The sequence below is a fragment of the Vipera ursinii genome, assembly GCF_947247035.1.
Source record: "Vipera ursinii genome assembly, chromosome: 1".
Lineage (NCBI taxonomy): Eukaryota > Metazoa > Chordata > Lepidosauria > Squamata > Viperidae > Vipera > Vipera ursinii.
In genome coordinates this window covers 51,162,419-51,188,984 of record NC_139512.1, presented here as the reverse complement: position 1 = coordinate 51,188,984, position 26,566 = coordinate 51,162,419, and the positions used below count along the sequence as shown (strand labels likewise).

The window sequence follows — 26,566 nt, the reverse complement described above, 5'->3', positions numbered from 1 at the left end:
TTGAAATCATATAGCCCCTTGCGAGAAGAGAAGGTTGTTCAAAATTGGTTTCAATATACTCAGTTACGGGCCAGGTGGAAAGAAGACCAGAAAAATGGTTTTACAATGACTGATGAAAATTTGATAAAGCAAATCAGAAATCAGGGACCAGCACATATTAAACGGATATATCTTGCGTTGATAGTGATTGATTCAGAAACAGAACTTGTTAAGGATTGTATGATAAAATGGGCCCAAAACATCCAGGAAGTTATTACAATGGACACGTGGGAAAAGATTTGGGTGAGGAATGTAAAATTTACACAAGCTCAAAATCTAAGAGAGAATTTTTACAAAATGTTTTATAGATGGCATTTAGATCCTAAAAAGCTTGCAAGTATGTATCCGAATTATCAGCCTAAATGTTGGAGGTGCGGTGATGAAGACGCAACATATTTTCACATATGGTGGACTTGTAAAAAGGTTAAGGCCTTTTGGATAAAAGTCTGGTGGAACATGCAGAAGATTTTTAAACAGAGGATAAAGTTTTGTCCGCAACTTTTTTTGTTGGGAATAATTACAGATGCTACAGTTGTGGACACTAAGTTGATGTTGAATTTAATTACGGCAGCAAGGCTTTTGATAGGTCAGTACTGGAAAAAAGAGGAACTGCCGACCATAGAAGAGTGGACTTTAAAGGTTTCCGACCTGGCTGAGATGGCGAAGATTTTGGCCTATTTGAAAGATCACTCGCAAGAACGCTATATTATGGAATGGAGAAAATGGATTGAGTTTATCCAGAACAAGTATAGGGTTAAGAAGTTTTATGTAGCATTTGAATAAGTCTTCTTTCTTTTCTTTTTCTATTTTAGTTTTTCTATATATATTTAATATCACTAAGGTTTGTTTTATCCTATATAAGCTAGAGAGTGATGGATTTTAGAGTTTATGGTTGTTAGTATATGGTTGTTTATGATTGTTTTTTTATATATATACCTTGTATTTAGCTCTGGGAAGTCGGGGGGGAGGGGGGGAGGGGGGAGAGGTAGGGGGGGAGGGAGAAGGGAGGGGGAGGGGGGATTTTTAAAGGAAAAATTGTATGTTAAAACTTTTCAATAAAAAAAAGAACATAGTTTAATTATCAAAAGGTACCAGAAGTCATTCTAGATATACTTTGTGAGCTATCCTTCAGGATACGGTACAGGTTCTCTCCTGGCCATTTTTAGAATTGCATAGTAATTTCCATGTGAGATATACAGAAATAGGGGCCCCTAGTATTCTCCCACAAAACTGAGGTTGATCCCCTAAAAATTCTTTATGGGATCTGGTTCATTGATTCATGTGCCCTTCTATATTTCCTAGCTATAAAACAGATTCAAAAGAGGAAAAGAAAATCAAGTTTTCCGCATGCAGGAGAGATTTTCACTGGCTCAAAACACTTCAGAAGAAAGTATTTCCTGAATGGTTGGAGACCACGATTTTCCATTCTTCTTCAGCCATTTAGAACAAATAATTTGTTTTTTGTTTCTATTTCCAGCTTGTTTTTTTAACTCCATCAAGATTTCTTTTGTATGTATATTTTTTTTAAAAAAAAGATAAAAATTGACAAGAACTAATATTTACAGTACTGGAGAGGAAAAGGAAAAAAAAACCCAAAGTCCAGAAAAAAAGAAAATATGAAGAATAAAAAATATATAAAGAAATAGCTTCTGATTTTTTTATCTGTTATAGACATTAGTATAAATCCACCTCTTACTCTATCACTCCAACGTGAATTGTATTTTTATCTATTTTTTATAATCATGAAAACCGTATGTCATAATTTCATTTTTTTTCTGTTTCACGGAAAAAGTCTCTAAGAGGTTTTCAGTCAACATTAAACTTGGATAATAACTTATCTCTGATCAAAGCTGCCAGTTTGGCTATTTCAGCAAGTTCCATCATATTCACTACTTATTCCTCCATTGTGGGTAATGTCAAATTGTTCCATCTTGTTCAATCTGCATATAGCACTTAGATTTATATACCACCTCTGGACGGTTTACAGAGTCGGCATATTGCCCCCAACAATCTGGGTCCTCATTTTACTGACCTCAGAAGAATGGAAGGCTGAGTCAACCTTGAGCCAGTCAGGATCGAACTCCAGGCTGTGGGCATAGTTAGCCTGCAATATTGCATTCTAACCACTGCGCCATCAGGGTTCTTATATATATAATAGTCTTATATATAATAGTCTCACTGAAGTTTTCAAGTAAAAAACAAGAACTCCACAGTTCTTCTCTAAGATACAGATTATTTCCTCTATTGAAATACTTTTATTACCAGTCACTTAAGAGCTAAGGAGAAAGCCCTTTTAGTAGCTTCTCTGTTTTTTCCCCAAGAATAATTTGTCACTTTTCCAGTTATGTTATTAACTATTTTTCACCTCCTAATTTTGACATACAGCATTTTTTGCTTTTTCAGTAGCAGTCTAGGAACAGGATCTTCCTTCTGCCTAGGAAGGACATACCAGGACTTTTAACCTTGTATGAGAGTTGATAAATGATGAAGAAATCAATATATTCTTTGGAAATTCTCAAAACCCAGATTTCATTGTTTGATTATTATATCAGCAGCAACAGCAACGGCTAAGGTCTTTGCTGGAAAAGAATATATAAAGACAATTGTAGATATGTTACTTTGAGGAGCCCTATGGACAATTACCAATGTTACACGTATATCTGTAAATAGGAAATATTGGAGATTATATTTGAATATTGTTTAGGACTTAAGACATTACTAGATGATTTAAATGATTGGCATGGCTTTAAAAATGGTGTGGTTTAGAAGTTTCTCTCCATTTCATATGAAAGGAACTTCTATAGATTTTTATGTTTCTTTGGGATTGAAGTCAATCATATTGACATTATGATACAGACATATTGAAGCTGTTGTATTCCTGTTAAATATGTATGTGTACACATAGTTTGTATCTGGTGCAAAATCAGGTGAAACAATCCCCCTGCAAGGCACCTTTTTCATCGTAAAAAGTTGAGATTGCTGAATGGATTGATTTGTAACTTTGCAGCAGCTGGTTGGATTTGATAGCTTTTCAGACACTTTCTAATGTTATTTTAATCATGGTAGTTTGTTAGGAACAGTTTTAATCTTCAAAGGACAACCTAGATGTACTATGTGGCTAAAACTGAATGACAGAAAAATGATCTGAGACAACTAGCCATTCAGATAAAAGAAAATTAAAAGGAATATATGTTTGAGGAAATAAAGAAAACTAATAAAAAGACCCAAAATAAATTAAGTTAGCTATTTATTGACCCAGACACTTTGCTTAAATTATCTGTTTGCCTCCCAAACTCCCTCAAAAGTTATGTGGGGCTGGAAGCCATTTTTTCTAATGTGTTCTTCTGGTTTCCAGGGGTTGTTTACTTCTGATTTAGGAAGACACACAACTCATCCAAAGTGCAAATGCTTATTAGGATTAATCACCTAGTATGTATGCTTAAACATCAGCTTTCCCCAATCTGGGTGTCCTTGGTGTGTGGGTTTTTATTTACCAGAATTCTCCAGCCAACTTACCAGTGTGGCCATTACTGAGATTTCTGGAAGTTGACATTTGGAGACTGGCAGGTGCTGAAGAGTAATTCTTTGATTTCTACAGCTTTTGATAGCCTTACAACGAGCATGTTACCTAGGAATGTTTCTTTCCTTATTGATAAAAATTAAGTTTTGAAGAAGGCCAACATTTCTAGATTATATCCATGCAAATCTTATGGGCAGCCCTGTCCCGGGAGCTGTAAAAAAAGTTGCTGCCTTCCTGAATTGGCACCTATACCAAATATAAGCAGCAACATTGGGCCAGTCACTTGGGTCTGAGGGAAGAAGGGGTATTGGATAAGTTTGGCGCCTTAGATCATTTGTAAAAACAATAAAGGTGGGATACAAACAGACAAACAAAAACGCTACTTTTGTATCTCATCGCACTCAACATTTTCAGGTTTTTTCTTTGATATGAAATGAGCAAAAAAAATGCTGCATCCGTGTAACAAATTCCGTGAGGAAAAAAAGCTGGCAAACAAGAACTCCCTGCTCCAAAGCCTCTGGAGACCTGATGCCAACTAGACGATAGGGGGTTAAATAGAAAAAAAATAACGACCTGGGGGAAGGCAGACTCTTTAACATTTTTAACAGCTACGCATTTATTACATGGAAAAATAGTCTGGAAAAAGGTTGATGTTTTTGTCTCAGAACATTAGAATGACTTTCCCCCTCAGATTTTTTTCATTGCTGCTTTCTAATTCAGTGTTTTTTCTGGCAGGATAACCTCTACAGAAAGGCAGCTGAATGGATTCCAGAATAGCCTTAACAGCGCTGCATCTTGTGAGCCACTCGCAAACTCCACAGGTGAGAGAACATGGGCTCTGCTATCACTAATTTATCTAAATGCTGCCTTTTGTTTCATCTTTGCAGTACCATCTGTCTTTATCTATCCTATAACAGGCTTACTAGCGTAAGGCAGATAAAATCTCCTTGATGCAAACCAGGAAATGCCAAGAAAGACTTGATTACTTCTGAACAGTATGACATTTTAAATGAAAAATCTAGAAATGGTGAAAAGAGAAATGGTTAATGGAGGGGAAAAAATGTATCCAGGCTACAGAAAAAGTTTTTTAGTTTTAGTTTTAATTCCATTTATATCCCGCCCTTCTCCGAAGACTCAGGGCGGCTTACAAGCTTAGCAGTAGCCTTCATTCTATGTATATGCCTGCTTATTAGGGCTTTCACACACACACACCCCCAAGCGGCATTATTACAAAGTCAGCTTATTGCCCCCAACAATCTGGGTCCTCATTTTACCTACCTCGGAAGGATGGAAGGCTGAGTCAACCTTGAAGGATGATTCTATCTCACATTCATCAGACAGAACTGTGGCATCTTATAGTACACAACTTATTTTGCTGTGGAGGTTTTTTTCCCCCTCTGTTTCCAATGACCGTTCTATTTTTTAAAGAGAACGTTGGTTTCCCATTTGCTTGTCCTGAATTCATTTTAGAGGTGGAACTATCTTTTTCACACGAGAAAAGAACAGATACCAGTGGAACCTTTAAACGAGTTTGCTTTTCTGTGTGTTTCTGCCATAGTAGCAAATGTTTGGTTTCTCATGAGTCTCTTACCAATTTTCCTGGGATGTTAAGAAGAAAGGCTTCAGTGAAGAATAAAAAAAAAGTAGTCAAGGGACCTGCTTTAGGCTAAGCCATTTTTTCCATTTTCCAGGTCTCTTGGAAGCTGGCCCTCAGATTATATTCGCCAGAGCTAGACCTTTGTACAGCCGAACCCGGGCCATTGACACAGTTTTAGGGCAAAGAAAGAAAAGGCCAGAGGAGGGAGGGCCAGCCTAAGGTAACAATAGGCACCTCTGTTTTCCCCAAATTTTCTTTTGCTAACACTGTAATTTTTATAGCTATGCTAAGAAAAAAAAGGAGAAAGATCTAGCTACAAAAATCTCACGAAATGGAGTTTTAGTGAAAGGGAGAAACTAAACATAGTAAATGGATGCTAGAAGTCTGTTCATAACATGCTATTTCCTAGTGTAGAGTACTCTAGTAAAAAGGAAATACAATTTACCTGTTTTTCTACTGTAGATTTCTGAGGTTAGCAGCCAGAACCTCAAGTTTTAGTCAAGAAAGTAAAGATTAAAAGTAAAAAATTTTTTAAAAAAATATTTTTTACAAGGTCTGAGTTTATAATAATGGAAGAGAGATAACAGATTTACATAATACCTAAGCTTCTCTTTGTTATCTTTGTTTTCAGCCATCCCCTTTTTTAAGCCCTAGGTAGGATTTTACATGGGTAAATTAAAGCCCCTTAATTTGGCATATTGAAAATTAAAGGAAATTAATCTAAGTGGCTGATGTTACAAGCAGTTTTAGTATGTTTATATAATGACTAAGGTTTCAGAATAAATCCTGGATATTCTGTAATTTTCTTAGTGACACATTAATCTTTTGTGATAATAATGTGAAGATAAGGATCCATTTCCTTTTAAAAAGGCATCCTGTCCTTAAATGAGAGCGTGAAATAATCAGTCCACAGTAAGAATCCCTGCAGTTTCTACATACTAATAGTAATTTGTCCTACAGAGTACCACTGGCATTAATATCTTTCTCATTTTTGCTCACTGTCTTACTATAATCAACTGTACATGTTGCCTTAACTTTGAAACAGCCTTTCATCAAATAGTACCTCAGGCAACCCAGGCTTAGTTTTAGTTTGACTTTATGCGTGTGAGATATTACTGCAAAATACCTTCTTGTGATTATGCCTGTTTAGCCCCAGTAGAGAAAGGACATAGTCATTATAGAGCAGAGGTTGCCAACTTTTCTGGCTTGGAGGACAGGCAGAGGGGATGTTTTTGTGTGAGTGGCAGGTGCATACATGAATGCACACAACTCCATTTGTGCAAGTGATGGGCTCGTGCAAATGAAGCTTCATGCGTGAGCACTCATACCCGCTGCTTACGGTAATGGAGCTTTGCACACAAATGCTGACATAAGTGCAGCTGCGCGTGTGCACAAGCTTGCATGGCCTGGATCCAAATGGGCTGTGGCCTGGTAATGGACCATAGCCCCAGGGTTGGGAACTCCTGCATTAGAGTAACGGACCCATAATGTCTGGGAATTCTTCATTTATGTGGAATAATTGCATCACAAATGGGGTTCAATACCTGTCAGGGTATGGTGGACAATTGCTGAGTCAGTCAGTGTAGTACACATTTATGTGTTTCACCATTTGTTTTGACTCCATTCACCATAGTGATAATCATTGCAGATTCCTAAAAAATAAAGTAACTTTGTAATAGTTCCAATAAAAAAATGCTAGGATTAGCACAGCCAATTATCATCCAATCAATTTGATGTGCATAATCAGCAAATTGTTTGTGAAATATCTTTATCAAAAGTTCACTGATTGGATGAACCTAGGGGAAGAAAAATCTTAGTTGTGCCACCTGCCAGTGAAGTGCCCCTATCAGGAGGCTCTCCCTATTCTTCCTTTGTAGACTTGAAAGTAGCATTTGACTCAATTTCATGAGAGACACTGTGGCAAAAATTGGCAAGTTATTTCACCAATCATCACCTTCTTTGACCAGTGATGATACTGAATAATAACACCATTATTGCAGATTACATGAATGAACAAAGGAGAATTGACTGTGCCTATTCCAAACTCCAAAGGAGAGATATTTCTGTACAGTACAGTATTCATATTTAAAATTTTATGTATATGTTTGATTTATATCTTGCCTTTTATTCAAGAGCTTAAGATAACACTCCCTCCTAATTACTCTTTAAAGTCGTTAGGCTGAGAGAATGATTTGCTCAAAGTCATCCAGTGAGTTTCTGCGGCTGAAAGGTTAGAACTGGATGTTCCTTCTAATCCAATACCTTAACCACAATGTCACACGGGCTCTTTATAATGACTACCATCTTCTCTCTAGGCCAAAAGACTCCAGATCAATGTAGTTTTTCCTCAGAGGGATCTTTCCCTCTTTCCCTCTTGTCTGTTCTTTTCGGATTTATGTTATTACTGAGGTTTGAAGATATTATTCCAGAGGTAGTCTTATATAACATGGCCATCTATCAAACAATGCCATCTATCAGGAGGCAAAAATTGTTTAGCACCTGCTCTCTGCAATGGTATTTCCACCATCACCCCCTTCTGAGCTCTTTGGGTTCCCAACCTGATGATAATTCCAGAGGTCTAAAAATGTAGCTCTTCTCCCAAGCCTTGGAGCAGGGAGCTTGTGGAGCCTCCTGCTAGTTGTGTTTTTTACTCTAAGGAGCATGTTTGTCTGGACACATAGAGTTTTCTTTTTACTGTTTATTTTATGTTTTTAGTGTAAGCTGCCAGGGTCATTGTGGAGGTGCTTGGTCTTCAAAGCTCATCAATCAGTCAATTGTAGAGTTATATAAGGACATTGCTATTGAGTCAGTAGGTACATTCCATTCCCTTTCTTAATGATTCCAGGTTTAATAAATTAACAGATTTGTTGTGGTTGAAACATTCATGAAATAAAGCCTACTTTATCTTATATATGAATCATTATACTCTGTTGGCAAGTATATACTGGTACAGTCAAAGACATACACATTGGGGGGGAGGGGGGATATATATAGAGGGGGGGAAATGCAAATAGTGCTGTTGCAAGGTATCAGTGGAAACTCCCAGCCTGATAGGCAAATGCCATTTGGGAGACATATTTTCTTCAGCACATGTGGGAGGAAAGAATTAAATCCACCTTCCCACTTTCGTCTTTTGCAACTGAAATAACAAAAGCCAGGCACATTAAATACACTTGTTTCAGTGGAATCTTTGTGCAAAATTAATTTTAGTCTACGCAAAATAAATTGTCACTGAATTGAATAGAATCTTTCAAAAGTTAATTTTCCTGAATTCGTAGAAATACCCTTACATATAATGTTGCAGATTACAACAGGCGTATTTATTATCTTGCAATTTTCATTATTTTAAATTGAAACTTAAATATTTGGCAAAACATTTTGTTGATGGAACAAAATGGAACAAAAACTATTGTCTGATCAACAAGGCTTCATTTAAAAAGGCAGATGGTAATTAATAGCAATAAATATGATATATAAGTTGGAAAAAGATTAAGGCTACAATATAATTGATCAATGCAAGAAAATCACTTGACTGAATTGATTAATCTTTTATTTAAGCATTGCATGTATTTGGTTTTAATCTTAGTTTTCAAAACTGGATTATATTTATTGACACTTTCCCACTACTGAAGATCTTGAACATGGAAAATCATAGAGTGGAAAATCTATGAGTTGTACCTCATCCTTTGTTTGTTGCAGGAATTCAAATGAAATCATATGGATAAATGTGCATTCAGCCTGGGCTTAAGCATTTCTTTATCCTTTTTGCCCTGTTTTTGTTTATACTGCTTCTTCTACACTAAGCAGCTTACAAGACTTTTACTGTCATTATCATAATCAGTATAAAGAGATATAAAATAAATTCATTAGTAAAAATATGTATCAGAACAAAGATACGTACAGTAAGAACATCATTTATCCCAGGGTAATAGAGAATGGTTCTCCTCAGTTCCCAAGGCATGACAAAATAATCAAGGTGTTACTAAGTTATGAAATATTGAAAGGAATGTAATGTTCTTATTCCTGGAAGAAAGCTGTTTCATAAAACGGGAATTCCAAGAGAATGCTCTCTTCCAAGTTTCCTCCTGACACACCTGATTGTGTGGTTGTGTAGACCTTTAGCATGCATTCTCTCCATGTACATAAGGCAGATTCCACTTGGAGCAGGTTGTCTGGAAAATATCCAGGCTCCAAGCCAATTAGCTAGATACAGCCCATACAGTTTTATATTCTTCACACTTTAGGCTACATCTACATAACTAATATAATTTACATGCTGAGCAGGATTAATAACAATTCTAGTTCAAAATCTTCCCTATCTTGCTATATCTATTTATCTATATGTAACAGAGAATTCTACTTTTTAAAAAATAGGGTGTCGGGACCAGGTTTGTTGGAAATCCAGATATCAGATTATATTAGGATGTCGAGAGAATGGTATGTAGAGGATTTGGCAAATGTTAGAGTATCTCAAGTGTTTGGGATGATTGGAGGCTTGCAGAGACCTTGGTGTGGTGCAATACAAGAAACAGCAGCAGTGACTTGGGAGGTTGGCAAAAAGCCAGACTTCTGGACTGACCTGCTGAGTGGCTATAGTGTGGTCAGGTGGCCATCAAAAGTTGGTGGGTTGAAATCAGAGTTGGCAAAGCAGTGAGAGAAGCTCCTTAGAGATCAGCCAGCAGCCAATTCAGTGTCGCTGATAAGCTGGATGGCAGCACAAGAATTCCAGCTACAGGATGGCCCAGGCTGAAGAGTTATCTTCCTGAGGATGAGGCTGGTTGTGAAACTGTATGTTGGGTGTGATGCCAGTGACAGGTTAATAGGGAGGACTACTCAAGTCTGCTAGTTTTCAGAAAGCTCCATTGGTGATGGTCATCTGTGAGTGGCCAACGTTACTATACCAGAGGTTTGGGGGCTTCTAGACTTGAAGTGGCAGCAGGAGCTGGAGATATATGTTGTTGTTGTTAGCTGCGAAGTCATGTCCGACTCATCACGACCCTATGGACAACGTTCCTCTAGGCCTTCCTGTCCTCTACCATCTTCTGGAGTCCATTTAAGCTCACGCCTACTGCTTCAGTGACTCCATCCAGCCACCTCATTCTCTGTCGTCCCCTTCTTCTCTTGCCCTCAATCTTTCCCAGCATTAGGCTCTTCTCCAGTGAGTCCTTCCTTCTCATTAGGTGGCCAAAGCATTTGAGTTTTAGCTTCAGGATCTGGCCTTCTAAAGAGCAGTCAGGGTTGATCTCCTCTAGGACTGACTGGTTTGATCGCCTTGCAGTCCAAGGGAGCTATATAGGTATACGTGATATTCCTATAGCTTGTAGCAGCTACAGCTTTGGTTTTGACTTTTTTGTCATTTTCCTTTCTTGCGCTATGTCATGGACCTGAGAGAGGAGGGTCTGCTAGGTCTGTTATATTGGTACCTTGCAGCAACCCTGGTTTTATGTGACCTGTATCTCTGAGGATTGGATGGAGAACTGTGATTGGATGGACTGATCTGGAGAGATTGATGTTATTGAGTTTGGGAGGAAGGGGCTGGGTGGGAGCCAGAGCCATTCACCTTTCTTCAAGTGAGAAGGGGAGCGTGACAAGGGTGAAGCTGGTGGGTTTGGATTCTGGATTTCCAATAGTCATTTATTATTATTTTTTACATAATGGATGTAATGTTCAGCTACAACTTCATAAACATTGAACTAAAAAGTTGTATATGACTACTCTTCATATAGTATCTGTTTTGAAGGGATGAATTTAAAGATAGCACTTCATCTTCTGAAAAATTCATAGTATTGCTAGTCCAGCGTTTGCTGCTTTCGGAGCAAAACCTTTTTTTGCTCACTTGGGAGGAGGAATAATTCTGTTAAGTATTCTACACTTCCTCTCTGCTTTTCTGTGCTAAACTTGTTTTCTGGCTGGTAAACAAAATGCAGTCATGTTTTTTCACATTTCAGTTTTATTAATTGAAGTCCACACTTCTTAAAGTTGAGAACATTGCTCTAAAGCTTCTATAGATTAAGACATTGTAGATTATAGGCCTGTCTGGATGTGCTTGAGAAGCAGTCATTCTCTCTCAGTCCAAACTCATCTCACTGATTTGTTGTTGTGGAGAAAATAGAAGGAGGAAAGTGAGCTGGATATGTTTGCCACCTTGAATTATTTGTAAAAATAATAAAGGCAGAGTATAAATAAATAACAAATACAGTTGAGGATATTAGAGAAAAGAAAATCAAGCTGATAGTGACTCAGATGCCCACAAAGTTTTGGCATTCATAATAATGTTCACTCTTGTGTTCAGAATATCAACAGGAGTAAAGAAAGAGAAGTTAATATATCTTTGCTTCTCAGATAGGCCAGATAGAAAGATCTAAACAGCTGGAAATAATTCAGAATTTACCTGTGTTTGATTATATGTAGATACTTGAACTATGTGCATGAAAGAGAGAGAAGTGAAAGAGGGGAATATTTAGGAGTATAAAAGCAAAAGGTGCAGTATCTGAGTGGGCTCTGGGGCCCAGGACACTCCTGGGCATCCAAATACTATAAATTAAGTAGGCCTAGCAACGAGGAAAGTTTCATTTGTTAACTTAAATAAGCAATTATTGTCGCATAGCAGAAATCAACAGGAAGGGGGAAATAAGGTCTCAGTTAGCAATGTTCATAGCTGTTCATATAAATTCTTTATAATTTATATTATGAAGTGCCAGAGTCTTTCTGAGTTTTGGCTATCATACACTACTAGCATGGCTCTCTTCCTATGGTGTATCCAATTTATACAGTGACACTGAAGTTATATAAGAGTGAAGTACAAATGTTTATTTTGACTCCAGTCATCATATGAAACCAAAACTTACTTTTAATAGCAATAGCACTTAGACTCATATACTACCTCATAGGGCTCTTTACAGCATTCTCTAAGTGGTCAGCCTAATGCTCCCAACAATTTGGGCCCTCCTTTTAACATATACATATTTATATACAATTTTTCATGTTACAGTACTCAATGGTTGAGTAACTTTTAGAATCTATTCATGGAAATAGAAATTTACAGAATTTTGTTATAGACACAATTTCCAAATTTTCCTTTTAATGGCCCATCTTTGCATTACTTTATGTTATACCCCAAAATGACCTTACATGTTGTGCTGTTGAATTCCTCCAGAACTGTTCACAAAAAAGTCTTTACAAATGCAGTATAATTCCAAATTTTAGATCCTGATATAGTTATGGCAGTTTATGAAAAGAAGTCTGTGATAGCCTGTATATTATCCATGGCGTCTTAACGTTTTGTCACATAGGCAGCCGGAAACCCAAACAGGCACTATATTCTGGTTGGATGATCAATTGAAGCTGAGAGTATGAGGAAGCTTAGTTTCTCGTAGGAAAATTTTTCTGCAGGGGAAAGCTGGCGGAGGTAAATTCTTAAAAAAACAGAAACTTTGGGAAGAAGGAAATTTGATGAAAATGTCATGGCTGGCAAACTTAAGTTAGACCTAGGCAGTGTTTGCTGTTGAAGCTTGGGTATTGGCTTTAGTAAAGAGCAGTATTGGCTGAAAATCCGGAGTTGGACTGGGCAGTGTTATGCTGTTGAAGAGTTGTAAAAGTTGAGGAGAAGCCAAGACAAGACTCATGAAGTGGAGCCTTGGTGGAGCAGTAGGCTAATGCCTCCTTAAGTAACACCAGCTGCCTGCAATTAGTGCAGGTTCGCATGCCACCAGGCTCAAGGTTGACTCAGCCTTCCATCCTTTCGAGGTAGGTAAAATGAGGACCCAGATTGTTGGGGGCAATAAGCTGACTTTGTAATAATGCCGCTTGGGGGGAGGGGCGAAAGCCCTAATAAGCAGGCATATACATAGAATGAAGGCTATTGCTAAGCACATTGGTTTGTGCTTCTTAGATTGTAAGCCGCCCTGAGTCTTCGGAGAAGGGCGGGATATAAATGGGATTTTAAAAAAAAGTGGACAACAGGAGTGTGATACAGAAAAGTGCACTAAAGAAAAGTGGGGCCCAGCATGGGGACATCAGTTATCCAGCAAGGAGGATCTGGGGGGAGCCAGAAGAAAAGAAGACTACATTCTACCAGCCAAAAGGCTGCCAGCCTAAATGCTGCCAGTATCTTTTGTCTTTAGAAATAGAGCAATATTTAGAGATTAAATGCATAGTAAAAGGTAAAGGTTCCCCCACACATGCGTGCTAGTCGTTTCTGACTCTAGGGGCCGGTGCTCATTTCCGTTTCAAAGCCGAAGAGCCAGCGCTTGTCCGAGGACGTCTCCGTGGTCATGTGGCCGGCATGACTAGACGCCAAATGCGCACGGAACACTGTTACCTTCCCACCGTAGTGCTCCCTATTTTTCTACTTGCATTTTTACGTGCTTTCGAACTGCTAGGTTGGCAGAAGCTGGGACGAGTAACAGGCGCTCACTCTGCTATGCGGCACTCGGGATTCGACCCGCCAAATTGCCGACCTTCTGATCGACAAGCTCAGCGTCCTAAAGATGCGTAAGGAACTTAAGATGCGTAATGTTCAGCAAAGGAAAAAAACACCCAGCCCTTTTGCAGTCCATTTTAAATCTCAATCCATGGCTTCATTTCTTTCCTGCTGGCTATCAGTAAAAATGGGCAGGAGACTCAGGTGGGAGAACTCAGACCTGGCTTTTCTAGCTTAATTAACCCTGTTAGGGAACACAACTCAAAAGTAGATGCTGTTTGTCTTAATAAAAGAGAAGATAAAATCTCAAGGGTAGTTTTGCACTATGTCTTTCATCAAATCCGGAAAACTCATGAAAAGCCCCATGACAAGGTCTCTTCTGATAAATTGCTGCTAATACTTTTGGTACTACCATTGTGCTAGAGACAATTAACTAAAAAACTTCTTCCAGCTTAATGTGATGCTGGGAATTCAGACAGTATGTTAGAAAAGGATTTAAATGAAATATTTTATGAAAACAGTGTAAGTCATCTTCTATTTTCAGTGAACTACTAGCACTTCTTTTCATATAAGTTACCCAAAATCTTTGTAAGGAGATTTAGATATAGAACCTTTTCTGATCTCTGATAAAATGAGAAGGCCAGAAAAAGGATTGGAAATAATACAGTAGCATTTCCTATGGCAGCCATTAAAGCTTTGTGGATTGTCCATTCAGCTTTGTCAGCTGTATTAAGAGAAACTCCTGCATTTTGTGAGTCAGTGCACACTTTTTGAAAATTGTTATGTATGTTTTTTGTGTGTTTCTTTCAGCTCCTGTTTGTGATTATTTTTTGAAGAAGGATTCTTCCTAAATAATGAACAAACAATCAGTTCAGTGCTTCAGCATGCAAGGAGGAGATGAAGCAGGAATGACTGTTCATCATTCCACGTTCCTGGCTACACCCAGATTGATAACAAGACTTGTCTCAGACTCCAGAATTTTCCCTTAGGAGAGAAAAACAGCTGAGTGTTTGTGGAAATAGCAGTCAAGCTCTGACATGAGGTTTCTACTCCATGGAGCTTTTGCTGCCAGGTCTCAGGGTTTCCTTTGTGTTCTATATCACATCTTCTACCAGATAGCCTTTAAATTGTGGTTATGGCTCATAAGATAGAAGTTTTGAATTGTGTCTATATTATGTGTACAGGGCCCAGATTTCTCTTTCCAGTTAGACATTTCAGCTTCCCCTGAGCATGATGAAGTTCTCTACTAGATGGTGGACACAGTTCATACAACATGACTACAGTTAACGCATGAGGTTAAAATGATGACTGATTATAGACACTTGTGCAATGTTGGCAAAAAGCCATAAATATTCTCAGTCTGTGAATAAAGTCAATCATTTTGTTTGTTTAATTTATAATTTATTCTCCAATTAGTTGACAATTTATTCCAGTTTTTTTTTCTTCTATTGTGTTTTTCCTCACATTTATTTACATTTCATAAGTTGATATTCTAAAAACCTTGTGTTTCCAAGACTCAGCCCTTTCATAGAAATTGTCACTTTAGATGATGGTGAACAAAGGTGCTTCAGCATTTATCGTTATAGCTTCATTTAACACTCTAAATGCTTTTCATTTATTTATCAGCAATTCAACTTTTGAAAGACTTGTAAAGCAAACAGACAAATCTACCATTGCAATTTGATCTTTTTCTGTATTCAGATATTTTGCTTGCTTTACTTCTTGTATGTCCTATGCATGTCATAATTTTTAGGTGGGTATTTCAGGACTAGTGTATGGCAGGTAGCCAGAGTTAGTGGAGGAGTGACAAAATTACAATGAATGAGGCAGTGATGGAAAATACGTAGTGGTACATCATGTATGCATGCAGGACTGTTTTCAGGTTTTTTTTTCTTTTTTATGGGGGAAATTTTTTTGATTTTTGGTTTTTGAACTCTGTGCCTAAAATTTCTCCATTTGCTTTTTTATTTGCTTTTATTTTTATTTTTACCAAGATGGCCTTCTAGCTTCATTTCTGAGGTTTACTTGTGGCTCTGCATTTCTCAGCTACTCCATCTTGTCAAGGAGCTGCTGCTGTTTGGTTTTTTTATCCATACATGTGGATTTTTGTCATGTTAGTGGACAAGATAAGGGGAAGTAGTTCAACTTTAATGCTGGTTAAATAGCAAATGTCTGCTAAGAGTAACAGATTTTGAATGCTACTAAACACCATTTTGTTTTCTCCTGTTTTGCTTCTAAATGAAATGATTCCCATTGTGCTCCAGGTACTCTCACACCTAGGAAAAAACTAATTAGGGAATTTAAAATCAGAATTCCAATCTCTCCAATTATTTCAGTAATACTGAACATATGTGTCTTACATTGACATTTCACAAGACCCAAGAAGTTGTATGAATTTGGAGCCTTTGCACTGAAAGGGGAAAGGGGGTTTTGGAGCCTTTGCACTGAAAGGGGAAAGGGGGTTTACAGACAGATACTAATAAGATATTTGAGATGAAAAATTGCCTTTGGTCGGGGTTTTTTTCAAGTACTCTGACTGAAGGTCATTTTCTTGATATATCCTTGCTAGAACTGAAAATAAAGACCAGCTTGGTAAATGCCACCCAGGAAAAATCCTTAAGTCCTCCAGATATGCCTTGCTTAATAAAGTAGCTGTGACTCTGTGATCCTTGCCATCTGATCCAGGATTGTACTTTCATGATGTTAAGAGAATTCTATGAATATGTAGTACTTTCAGCCAAATATCATCTCAGTGTTTCATATTTTGGGGGGATGTCCTATTCCTGTTCATCCACAGGAATAAATGGAAGTTAAATATCAGAACAGTTCTAAATGTTTACCTGTTCAGAATCAATTGGCAGATAAGTCTGCCTTATCTATAAAATGCATTCTAAAATGGAAGGTAGAATCTCTCCACCTCAGTAATTATGATACTATTGCATTGTCTTTGAGCTCATTGAACAAGATGCCATATTAAAGAAAATAAAGTGCATCTTGTGTAGGGTGTAGCAATCTTTGAGACTTTCGACAATTTTCTTCAGTTTGTCCTCTTTCTTAATTTTGGTCAAAATTGTTAAATATATGTTTTAGAGATATTTTGTACCAGAAACATTTTGTGTTGCAGAAAGGAAGTGCAATAGTGAAAGGTATAAAATGAGATGTCTTGTTCTTTATTGTAAAAGTTGTTCTACAATTAAGTCTAAAACTTTTGTTGAAGACTGCAGAGTTAATATTAGAATGTACTGTTATGTAAGAGGCTGATATTTAAGCAAGGAAATGAAATTAATCCTGGGCATTGAAAATGCAGAAATGGCATATGGAACTCAAAATCTAGCGGTTTTCAAAAACAATAGTATGTATTGCTGAAAAAAATGCATCCACCTGCATTTATTTTTAAGGAGCATCAGAAGCAACGGTAGTGCAGAAAAAGATTACAGATGATTAAATTTATGTGTTGTGATTTATTTATAAATATTTCACTTCAAAATTATATAGGTTATTGCAGAAATCAAGAGATATCTCTTGTCCACAAAAGTTAAAACACAGTAAAGTATGTCCTCAGGACAGTTACTTGCCTCACTTTTAACTTGTTATATATCAAGGAGATCTTAAAAGAAAAATTAGAAGGCTAAAAGTTAAGCAATAAGTGGGAAGTATCCTCTTATCTGAATTTGAGTTTCCCTGCCACAGGCTCTTATCCAAAAAGTTGATATGATAGATTGATACCACCCCAGCTGCTGTATCTGGAATTTTTCATGTTTCATAAAAATGTTTCTTATTAGCAATTAGAACAGCATGATAGAAAATGAACAGTAATAAGGTGGTGCTAGAGAGAGGCCTAGCTAGGGTTTAACAGAAATAAAGGAGAGCAATATGTAATTCAGTATCACATTCTGAAATGGCAAACTCCAATAGCCCACTTGTCTTGTTTGCAGCAAAAAAGAAAAAAGAGTGCCGAAACAGTGGTTTTCTGATTCCCTGCATAAGGGCCTCAGTGTGGTTTGGAAGCCAAATGTATTCTTCCTCATCTTGAGGAATATCTGTTACGCTTTCATTGATTGATTGATTGATTGATTGATTGATTATGTGCCATCAAATAAGTATGACTCTTAGCATTCCACCTAGATTTTTCTCTATAAGACTTAGTCTGTAACCTGGTCCTTCAGGTCTTCCAACACTTTTCTTTCAGTAGCAATCCAAACAAAAACCTTCCAATGTGATTAAAACCCCAAAATGGTGATGGTGTGGGAAGCAGGGGATAAAACATCTTTGTTATTGTCCTGATCTGCACGAGGTGACTCCCTCCGTGCTACAGGAGAATTAGAACAGCGCCACAGTGATAGGGCAAGGAGAAGAAGTTCCTTACCACCCTATGCCTGCTTCCTCATTCATTCTGTCTACTATCTTTGTAGTTAATTATTTAAAAATTATTAACCCATTGTCTAAATATGTGAAACTGACAAGTAAGCAATAGGGAGACTGTGTCAGCAGTCAGGTTGACAAAAATAGTGCTTTTTGGATATATCTGAAACCGTTGTTGAAGCAACAGAAACAATGTTATTTTAAAATTGTGGGGTGTTTAGTTCTTAGGACCTTAGGAGAGCCCTTTCACTGTGTAACATCTATTCATAACAACGGAAACCAATCTTTCACCCTGCTACATGTCTCTCAAGGTTATCTAGATTGGTCAATCTCCTTGCTTTTCTGGAAAAACTAATAATAAAATAGTCATGTCCGCAAGTTAGTCCCTTAGGAACATAAATGGCAAATGGAGTGATTTTTTTTCCAGTTTTTAAAAAGGGGCTAGTTCAAAATAATATAAGTACTTCTTGTAGGTTTAACACATCTTTAAAAGCAATTTAGGAATAGTAAAACATTACTCCAACACCACCAAATGAAGGGTGAACAACAACTGACCCAAATGGTCCCATTGCCTTGTGCAAATCTCATTTCAGCATTGCCATTTCCTTCATGACTCTCAGTCACTGAAAACGGAGTTTTAATCAAGGGTGGCTTCTTGCTGCAATAAGTGCTGTAAACTGACCTATGTGGGTTCTTCTACAGCTGTAGACGTATCTCTTTCTTTGCATAGGGAAACAGCTTTCTTGAACATAAAATTCTAATATCCAAAAGAAAAATATTTATTTTTTTTACAATATTGAGATTAACATTTTGTATAAAATTTTGGCAGGTGTGGCCTAGGCTAAGTCCTTGTACAAGATGGGCAGATTTTTATAAAGATCTCAACCGCCACAACAGCCTCAAGATTACCAAAGAACAGGGTTGGGATAGAAGGACAAAGCCAATCTCTCTGGCAGAAGCCCTCCAGCAGGTCTTCCAGGAGGAAAGAGAAAATGGAGAAGAGTTTGTGAGAAAGATTCCTATTTGGACCACAAATTTCCTGTGCTCACTCGTCTGCAGAATAATTACTTCCATTATGGTATGGGTGCTAATAAAATATGTTCTGTTAAAAGGAAACCAATCGTCCACCTGCGAAAAAGGTTGAGCTCGATGAAACAATTAGTGATGGGCAAAGAGGTCTAGTTTCCCTATACGTTCTGCGTGCTCCAGCTTTGCTCATGATTTCCTCCTTGGAAAAATCCCTTATTTGGTGATCTTTATCCGTTAAAAATCTAGCTTGTAATGTGTCCAATTTCCTCAAATATCCATAAATGGAGAAAAAAACCTTCACGAGGAAACAAGGTGATAAAGTCGGGAAGGCAGAAATGGGTTTAGGCTTGAGTTTTACTCTGGGACCAAGGGTAGTGGTTGCAGTTTCTGAGCTGTGAATTGCATTGGGTCCTTTTCAGCTGCATTTGCAAGATTTCACAACCATGTTAGACAGCTGTTCCACTTTTGGGGTCCTTCCAACATAATACAAGATAGTCAGGGGATCCAGATCCTGGGGAACACAACAGGGGGAAGCAGATGCTTCAGGATTCAGAGTAGTGTATAAACCAAGAACCTGGAAAAACAAGCAAAAAATATATGAGGATCTTAGCTAGCACTTGCCAGTTGCTACAATTAATGTTAGGCAGATAACATATTTCAAAAATCCAACATTTATAGCTGCTACCTCTGTTCAACCACTGGGTAAATATATAGAACAATCTATTGATCAAATGATTTTTCATCTGGAGCAGCTAAGTAAGTTGTATAACACCCAAACCTCTGTCTTAGCAAATGTAGTTCTTTAGCATATTCCTCTCTTTAAAAATAAGTAAACTGGGTGTAACCGTCTTATAGTCTTGCTAAGAGTTTCAAAAAAAAAAACCCAGCTGAAAAAAATCAACTTACTTTGGCCAGCATTTCCAAATCATACTGGATTTAATCCAGTCCTCCTCAAGTATCAACATTCACCTCCCAACTGTTTCAGTCCTCTACAAGTCCAAGTGAGATACTTGCTTTGCTCCATTCTACATATTGCTATAGAGAAAATCAGAAGACAACCGAGGAAAACTAGTAGTATTTATCTATTTTTCAAGGTCAGGGTGTGTAATATGTCCAGATACTGCAAGTCTGCTCCTTCCATCAGTCTTCTTCATGGCCTATGAAATTATACTATCAATTCCTCTCCTCTCAAACAAAATATTGTATACAGAAAATAATTCTGAAGATACAGTTTGTAAGTTCCAAATATTCTAGGCTGAGATAGACTGCTGTTTGCTACTAGAACTGCCATGTACAAGAAGCATGCCTCCTTAGAAAGCTATTCCATTTAACAAAAGACACTGACACAATATACTACTAAGCCATTATATGTTTGGTTCTTTGTGTGTTTTTATGAATCCAAACACAGAATTGTATGTTTTACAATTTATCAAGAAGAAGAAGAAGGGGACGACAGAGAATGAGGTGGCTGGATGGAGTCACTGAAGCAGTAGGCGTGAGCTTAAATGGACTCCAGAAGATGGTAGAGGACAGGAAAGCCTGGAGGAACGTTGTCCATAGGGTCGCGATGGGTCGGACACGACTTCGCAACTAACAACAACACAATTTATCATTTTCTGTGAACGTTGTCAATTATAGCTTATGAGGTTAAAAAGCTGATTTAGTATAATTTCTAAACTGAATCATGGTTTTCTTAGCATGCAGATTTTAAAATATGCACAACCAAATGCTAAACAGATAACTATTGTTTAAAATCCTGCACTGCTAAGAAATATTCAATCAGTTCCTCTACATTCACAATAATTGCAGCATAGACAACACTCTGATGTAACAACTGCTACAGTGCTTCATTGGGTGTTTCCTATTCATGCTGGTAATTGTCTTCTGTCATGGAAATTCTCTACAGCCAAAGCTACCGTAATCATTATTACAGTACTTTGCCATATAAATACAACAGGCATTAACAACCACAATGGTTTAACTATTGACCTACATAACTGTTGGGGGGGGGTGTAGTCCTTTTCAGTGGACCATTATTACATTTATTTTATAGAAAAGAACTAATATTTTTATTGGCCCAAGGCCCAGAAAATGGGTAGAAAGCAAACAAGGTATAGAACTCAGGGCTTGGTCTAATTTTTGCTCATCAGAAATGTTGGGGCATAATGCTTCTTAATAGAAAGCCACTTCACACAGCACTAAAATTTGACTTCAAGGGGGGGAAAGACAAATACCATGCCGTAGGAGATGGAGTTAACCTCTTGGAGTAAATTTATAAATGTAATCCTATACCAGTCATCACCAGATACTTGGTTTAAACAACATGTGCCTCGTGATTTAGCTGCAAACTATCTCTCCCTGATTTCCTTTTCAGCTGGAGCATAGCCCCCCTTTTCAGAGGGGGAATGAAGAGTTTATTAAGGAGTTCTTTCTCTAGGTTCTTCCAATGCAATTATCATCACACTAGGCCCCCCACACCGGAGCTGTCAGAAAACTAACCATGGATGGGGAGAGGGAGGAGGATCATCAGGTGTATTTGCAAATAAACTTCAGTGAGCAGTGACTGTGTCCTATTAGTGCCTCCAGAATAAGATTGATTTGAGAGTTAGGGAATGCTATTTTTACTCCATTCCTTTGTGTACAACAAATTAAAAACTCACAAAACATTTCAGGTTTCTATATGCTGTTTCCTTTGACCCAAACTTCATTCTACATCTTAATTCCATTTTGAATAATGTCTCCCTTTACACGGTCTCGGAAAAGCCATAACCAGGATTTCACACTTTTTTTTTTTTTGAAGAAAGTAAAAACCAGACACCAATTAGAACTGGAGAGAGGAAGGCCGCAGTATTTGGAGAGAAGGAATGTTATATTCTTTATGCCATTTTCAAATCTAAAATACTCCCCTGTCAAAGCAACTATTTTATTTCTTGTAAGGAAAAGTCAGACATAGCAGAATGGCTGCCTCTTTCAGCAACCAGGGATTTTAAAGTGTCTCTTGACTAAATATATTTGCCCATGCTTAACCAGCATTCACAGTTTAAAAGGGGAAATCATTCTGTGAGCAATACGAAATGTTCCAGCATCTTTTATTTGGGAAGTCGAGTGGAGACATGCTCAGAATTTTGAGACCATGTAGTGGATTGTTTTGCAAAATGATTGCCATGGGAAAAAGGCTTCTTTATTCACAAAATAGTCATGGTAGCCAGCCCCAAAATACCAATTCATCTGAAGATGAAGATGGGAGGTATAGCAGAGGGGAAATGCCTCAGGTTTTGTTTGCTTTTGTTTCTGGGCACTTAAGCAGACTTCCATGGAAAGCGCTTTCTGCCCCATTTTTATTTTCTGAGAATGGTAGTAGTCTTCTTCAAACAGGTACTTTTCTGACCTTAAACTTTAAGTCTCATGATTCTTCAACCATGGCTGATGGTCCAGGGAGTTGTAGTCCACAAAACCCTGAGAGTATTAAGGCTGGGGAAAACTGATTTGTAGATCTTAGGTAGTATTCAGCACTGCTCTTGTAAATAAAAACACCAATGTTTTCCTTTTCAGGATGCCACCTTCTTGTTTAACTTTTAAAAACTCAAAAAGTTTTTTTAAAAAGGGGGTGAGGTTTCTATGTGCTTCAAGAATTTTATCTACATATTTACTCAAGTTGTACTGAGTTTAATAAGAACCTAGGAAACTAGGTGCAAGACTGCAGCCTCAATAAATGACAAAAACTCCTAAAACGTAACTATCCATGAGAGGGATTGTAGGGATAGGGAGAAGATGGCCTAACTTGTAATTTCCTTGACCATATTAAAACACTGATTACCGTGCTGTGTGTGGTATCTGCACTACGAAGGTAAGGGCATGGCCCAGAGCAAAAGTTAGCAAAGTACCCCTTCGGCTCATGCACCCATTTCCAGCCCAGATCTTGACGAAAATCAATGTAGAGACGACGTACACAGCAGTTCTCCTCCAGATTCCTAGAACAAAAGGAAGCTGTTATTAAATGCACTCAACTCATTTATTCAAAGTCAATAATGTATTAAATTCAAGAGCAGCACTTCCCTAGAAGAAATATGAATGTAATTTGGAGGTCCTAATCGTGAATTCTTTTTTTTAATTAAAAAGTTTTAAAGTACATTTTTGAACATAAACCCCATCCCACCCCACCCCTAACCCATACCCTAACCCACCCAATACCCCTACCTCCCCCAGCCCCCCCCCCCCGACTTCCCAAAGCAGAATACAGGGTATTATTTTCACAATCTTAATCTAAAATATACTAACTATAATTACACTTTAAATCCAGTCGTGTTTAACTCTCCTTAAGCATCATAATATATCTCCATTACAAATATTCTTCACATATTCCAAATTCTACCATTTCTATCTGATTCAAAACTTTCAAAATCCATTCTTCTATAATAAACAAATCAGCCTTCTTCCAATATCTTAAAGATCTTAAAGAAAAAATATGAATGTAATTTGGAGGTCCTAATCGTGAATTCTCAACTCCTGCTCAAAGACCAGACAGCAGATGTAGCCAAGAGAGCCTTTGCACAAATCCATCCCTGGATCAGAAGACCCTGCTGACGGTCACTCATTCTTTGTTACCTACTCTCTGGATTACTGAAATGTGCTCTTCCTGAAGATGCCCTTAAAGACCACTCAGAAGCTGCAACTGTTCTAGAGTGCAACAGGATGGTAGTTGGAGTCCCACCTCGGTACGCTCATGTAATAACATAGCTCCATAAGTAGTATTGGCTCCCAGTAAATCACCAGGTGCAAATTAAGGTTTGTTATCACCTATAAAGCCTTTCTTGGCCTAGGGCTCTCCAATTATTTCTGCCACAAGATCCAAGAGGATGAGCATGCTTTTAAGTTCCTTCTATGAAAAGGCCTACATTTTCTGTCACTGTACCTGCCTTGTGAAGCACTATGTTCTCCAATATCTAGGTGGTCCTCATCTTTCTGGCCTTTCATAAAACATCCAGGGCCTCCCATTTCTCATACTCTATTTGAGACTATTTGTAAAAGGGTTTAATTCTGCAGATATGTGAGTGGAGATTATATATTTTTGGTTTTGTTTTTGCTGTTTTTGGTCTTTTGCTTTAAAGAAATGTGGGCACCTGCATTAACACTGAGTTATACAACCTAATACAATTGCTCACTCACAATAGAGAGTTTGGCAACCACCATCATGGAACATACCTATATGCACAAGAAGATAACCCAGAAAAAAATGTGTCAGTGCCTGGTTAAGGTTTGAAGTTTTTTTTTTAATTGAGCAAAATTGCAAGAAGGAGAAAATAGCAAATATACTAGGCCCTCTTCCTCTCCAGTTTTTGCTGCTACAAAAGTTCATTAATGACAGAGATGAAGAAGAGGATGAAAATCAGCCCCAAAAGAAAGGGCTGTTTGTTTTAATCGGGGGGGGGGGGGAGGAACAGGGAACCTGCTATAAATATTTCAAAGCAGTCATAGTGATTGGCTATAGCTTTGTAGAGAAAACAAACCTTGGGGCTGCCCTACCTAAGTGACAGAAGATTCAGGGGCATATTACTTTTTTTAGCTGAATAGCAGGTTTTCCAAGCTAGTATTGTTGTTAACCCACTATGATACTCTTATAGTGTATGGTGCTATGATAAGCAAATAAATACATGATCCCAGAATGCTGCTGAACAGAGTAAGGGAATTATGAACAATGGATGAAAAAAGTTTCTCAGCTCCACTTGTGTTACACCTCTTCATATTACATTCTAAAAGGCAGTTTGGGAAGAAGCAGAGGATGAAAAGGGTTGAGTCTATAGATAATCCTTTAATCCACGCAGCTCGTCTGTTTCCCTGACTCCATGCTTTGGACACCTGCTCTAACAACAATCCTGAGACTTCAATAAAGCAGGCCTGCATCTATCAAGCTAAATATAGCCCACCAATTATGTGAAAGAACTCACACAAAAAGTTCAGCTTATTCTGAATCTTACCGAACCTATTTGGTTCCTGATATCACTGGGAAGGCATCATTTAAAAGAATATTTATCTCCTTTCTATCAAAGTCTCCACAATTCCTGGTTTCTTGCACCTCCTAGTATGTTAAAAGGTAAAGGTAAAGGTTCCCCCGCACATGCGTGCTAGTCGTTTCCAACTCTAGGGGCCAGTGCTCAGCTCTGTTTCAAAGCCGAAGAGCCAGTGCTCGTCCGAGGACGTCTCCGTGGTCATGTGGCCGGCATGACTAGACGCCAAAGGCGCACGGAACGCTGTTACCTTCCCACCGTAGTGGTCCCTATTTTTCTACTTGCATTTTTACGTGCTTTCAAACTGCTAGGTTGGCAGAAGCTGGGACGAGTAACAGGCGCTCTCTGTTACGCGGCACTCGGGATTCGAACTGCCAAACTGCCGACCTTCTGATTGAAAAGCTCAGCGTCCTAACCCACTGAGCTACCGCATCCCTAGTATATTAGTATGGTTGTAATCCAGACAGTGCATATCAGGTTTGGGCTACAAAGAAATATACTTTTCCAAGTGCTGATGACACCTGCCTCATTTTTATACCAAGATGGAGTAGCTTGGGAGTTTTTGCTTCCTCTGGTTCTGGAAGGATGTCATCTTCAACTCTTGATGGGCTAGCACTCCCCCAAATAGAGCAGATGTGCAATTTGGGATGGCCTCCTGGACCTTCAACTCCTGCTTGAGGAAGGTGACAGCCATACGTGGGGTTGGGGAGCTTTTGTATAGATTGATCTTGATCCCATTCCTTGACGTTACTTGTAGTCACTCATGCCTTGGTTAGTCCCCAGCTTGATTACTATAGAGCACTCTACATAGGGTTTCCTTGAAAACTGGATATTGCAACTGGTTCAGAATGCAGTGGTGTTTGAGGCACCACTCACTTTGCCCATATTAGACCACTGTTGTGCAAGTTGTTCTAGCTTCCAGTTTCTTTCTGGGTAAATTTCAAGGTGATTGTCACCTCTAAAGCCTTATATGGCATGAGGCCAGGTTATCTGCAAGACCGCCTCTCTCCAAGGATATTTACCTGCTGCACCAGGCTGGATAGGGTGGGCATTTTATAGGTCCTTTCTCTCAAATGTTGTCATCTAACAGGACCCAGGAAGCGTGCCTTCTCAATAGAGTATCCCACCTGGTAGAACACCCTTTCCCTGAGATCTCCCAGGCCCCACCTGTTTGACCTTCCAGAAGATCTTAAAAAGATGGCTTTTCCTCCAGGCATTGGGATAAGGTGAGGCTGGACCCTAATGGTAGGTGTGTGTGTGTGTGTGTGTGTGTGTGTGTGTGTGTGTGTGTGTTAGATATTGTTTTTAATTGTTTTGTTTTCCACTACAGTGAATCAAATAAACATGCAAAAGAAAGAGAGAATTTGCCTTCTTTTTTACTAAAGGGATGACCCGACTCTTCCTACTCAATTTCCCTTCTCTCAGCCAGAGAATAGGTGTCTGATACTAATTTCACATTTAAAGTGAGGATTAATAGATTGCAAAGATTTATAGCTGATAAGGAATTATAGTTCTCAGAGACAGTACTTAACCAGTGTAGTTACTCAATTACACTTAACTTTAAACTTCAAAATTATCCAAAGTCATCCCTA

At 38.2% G+C, this 26,566-nt stretch overlaps 2 protein-coding genes across 2 annotated transcripts in view; one reads left to right on the top strand and one right to left on the bottom strand.

Moving 5' to 3' along the window:
• TTLL5 (tubulin tyrosine ligase like 5) overlaps positions 1-14,971 on the top strand; it is a 150,415-nt gene extending 135,444 nt beyond the window's left edge. The window contains exons 34-36 of the mRNA XM_083349082.1: positions 4,295-4,380; positions 5,251-5,376; positions 14,389-14,971. Coding sequence (XP_083205208.1) covers positions 4,295-4,380; positions 5,251-5,375 — 211 coding nt within the window. The 3' untranslated portion in view covers position 5,376; positions 14,389-14,971. The remainder of the gene's footprint in view (positions 1-4,294; positions 4,381-5,250; positions 5,377-14,388) is intronic.
• A 3,672-nt stretch (positions 14,972-18,643) lies between these two features.
• TGFB3 (transforming growth factor beta 3) overlaps positions 18,644-26,566 on the bottom strand; it is a 29,263-nt gene continuing 21,340 nt past the window's right edge. The window contains 2 exon segments of the mRNA XM_083349096.1: positions 18,644-19,543; positions 22,787-22,940. Of these exon segments, the coding sequence (XP_083205222.1) occupies positions 19,385-19,543; positions 22,787-22,940 (313 nt within the window). The 3' untranslated portion in view covers positions 18,644-19,384.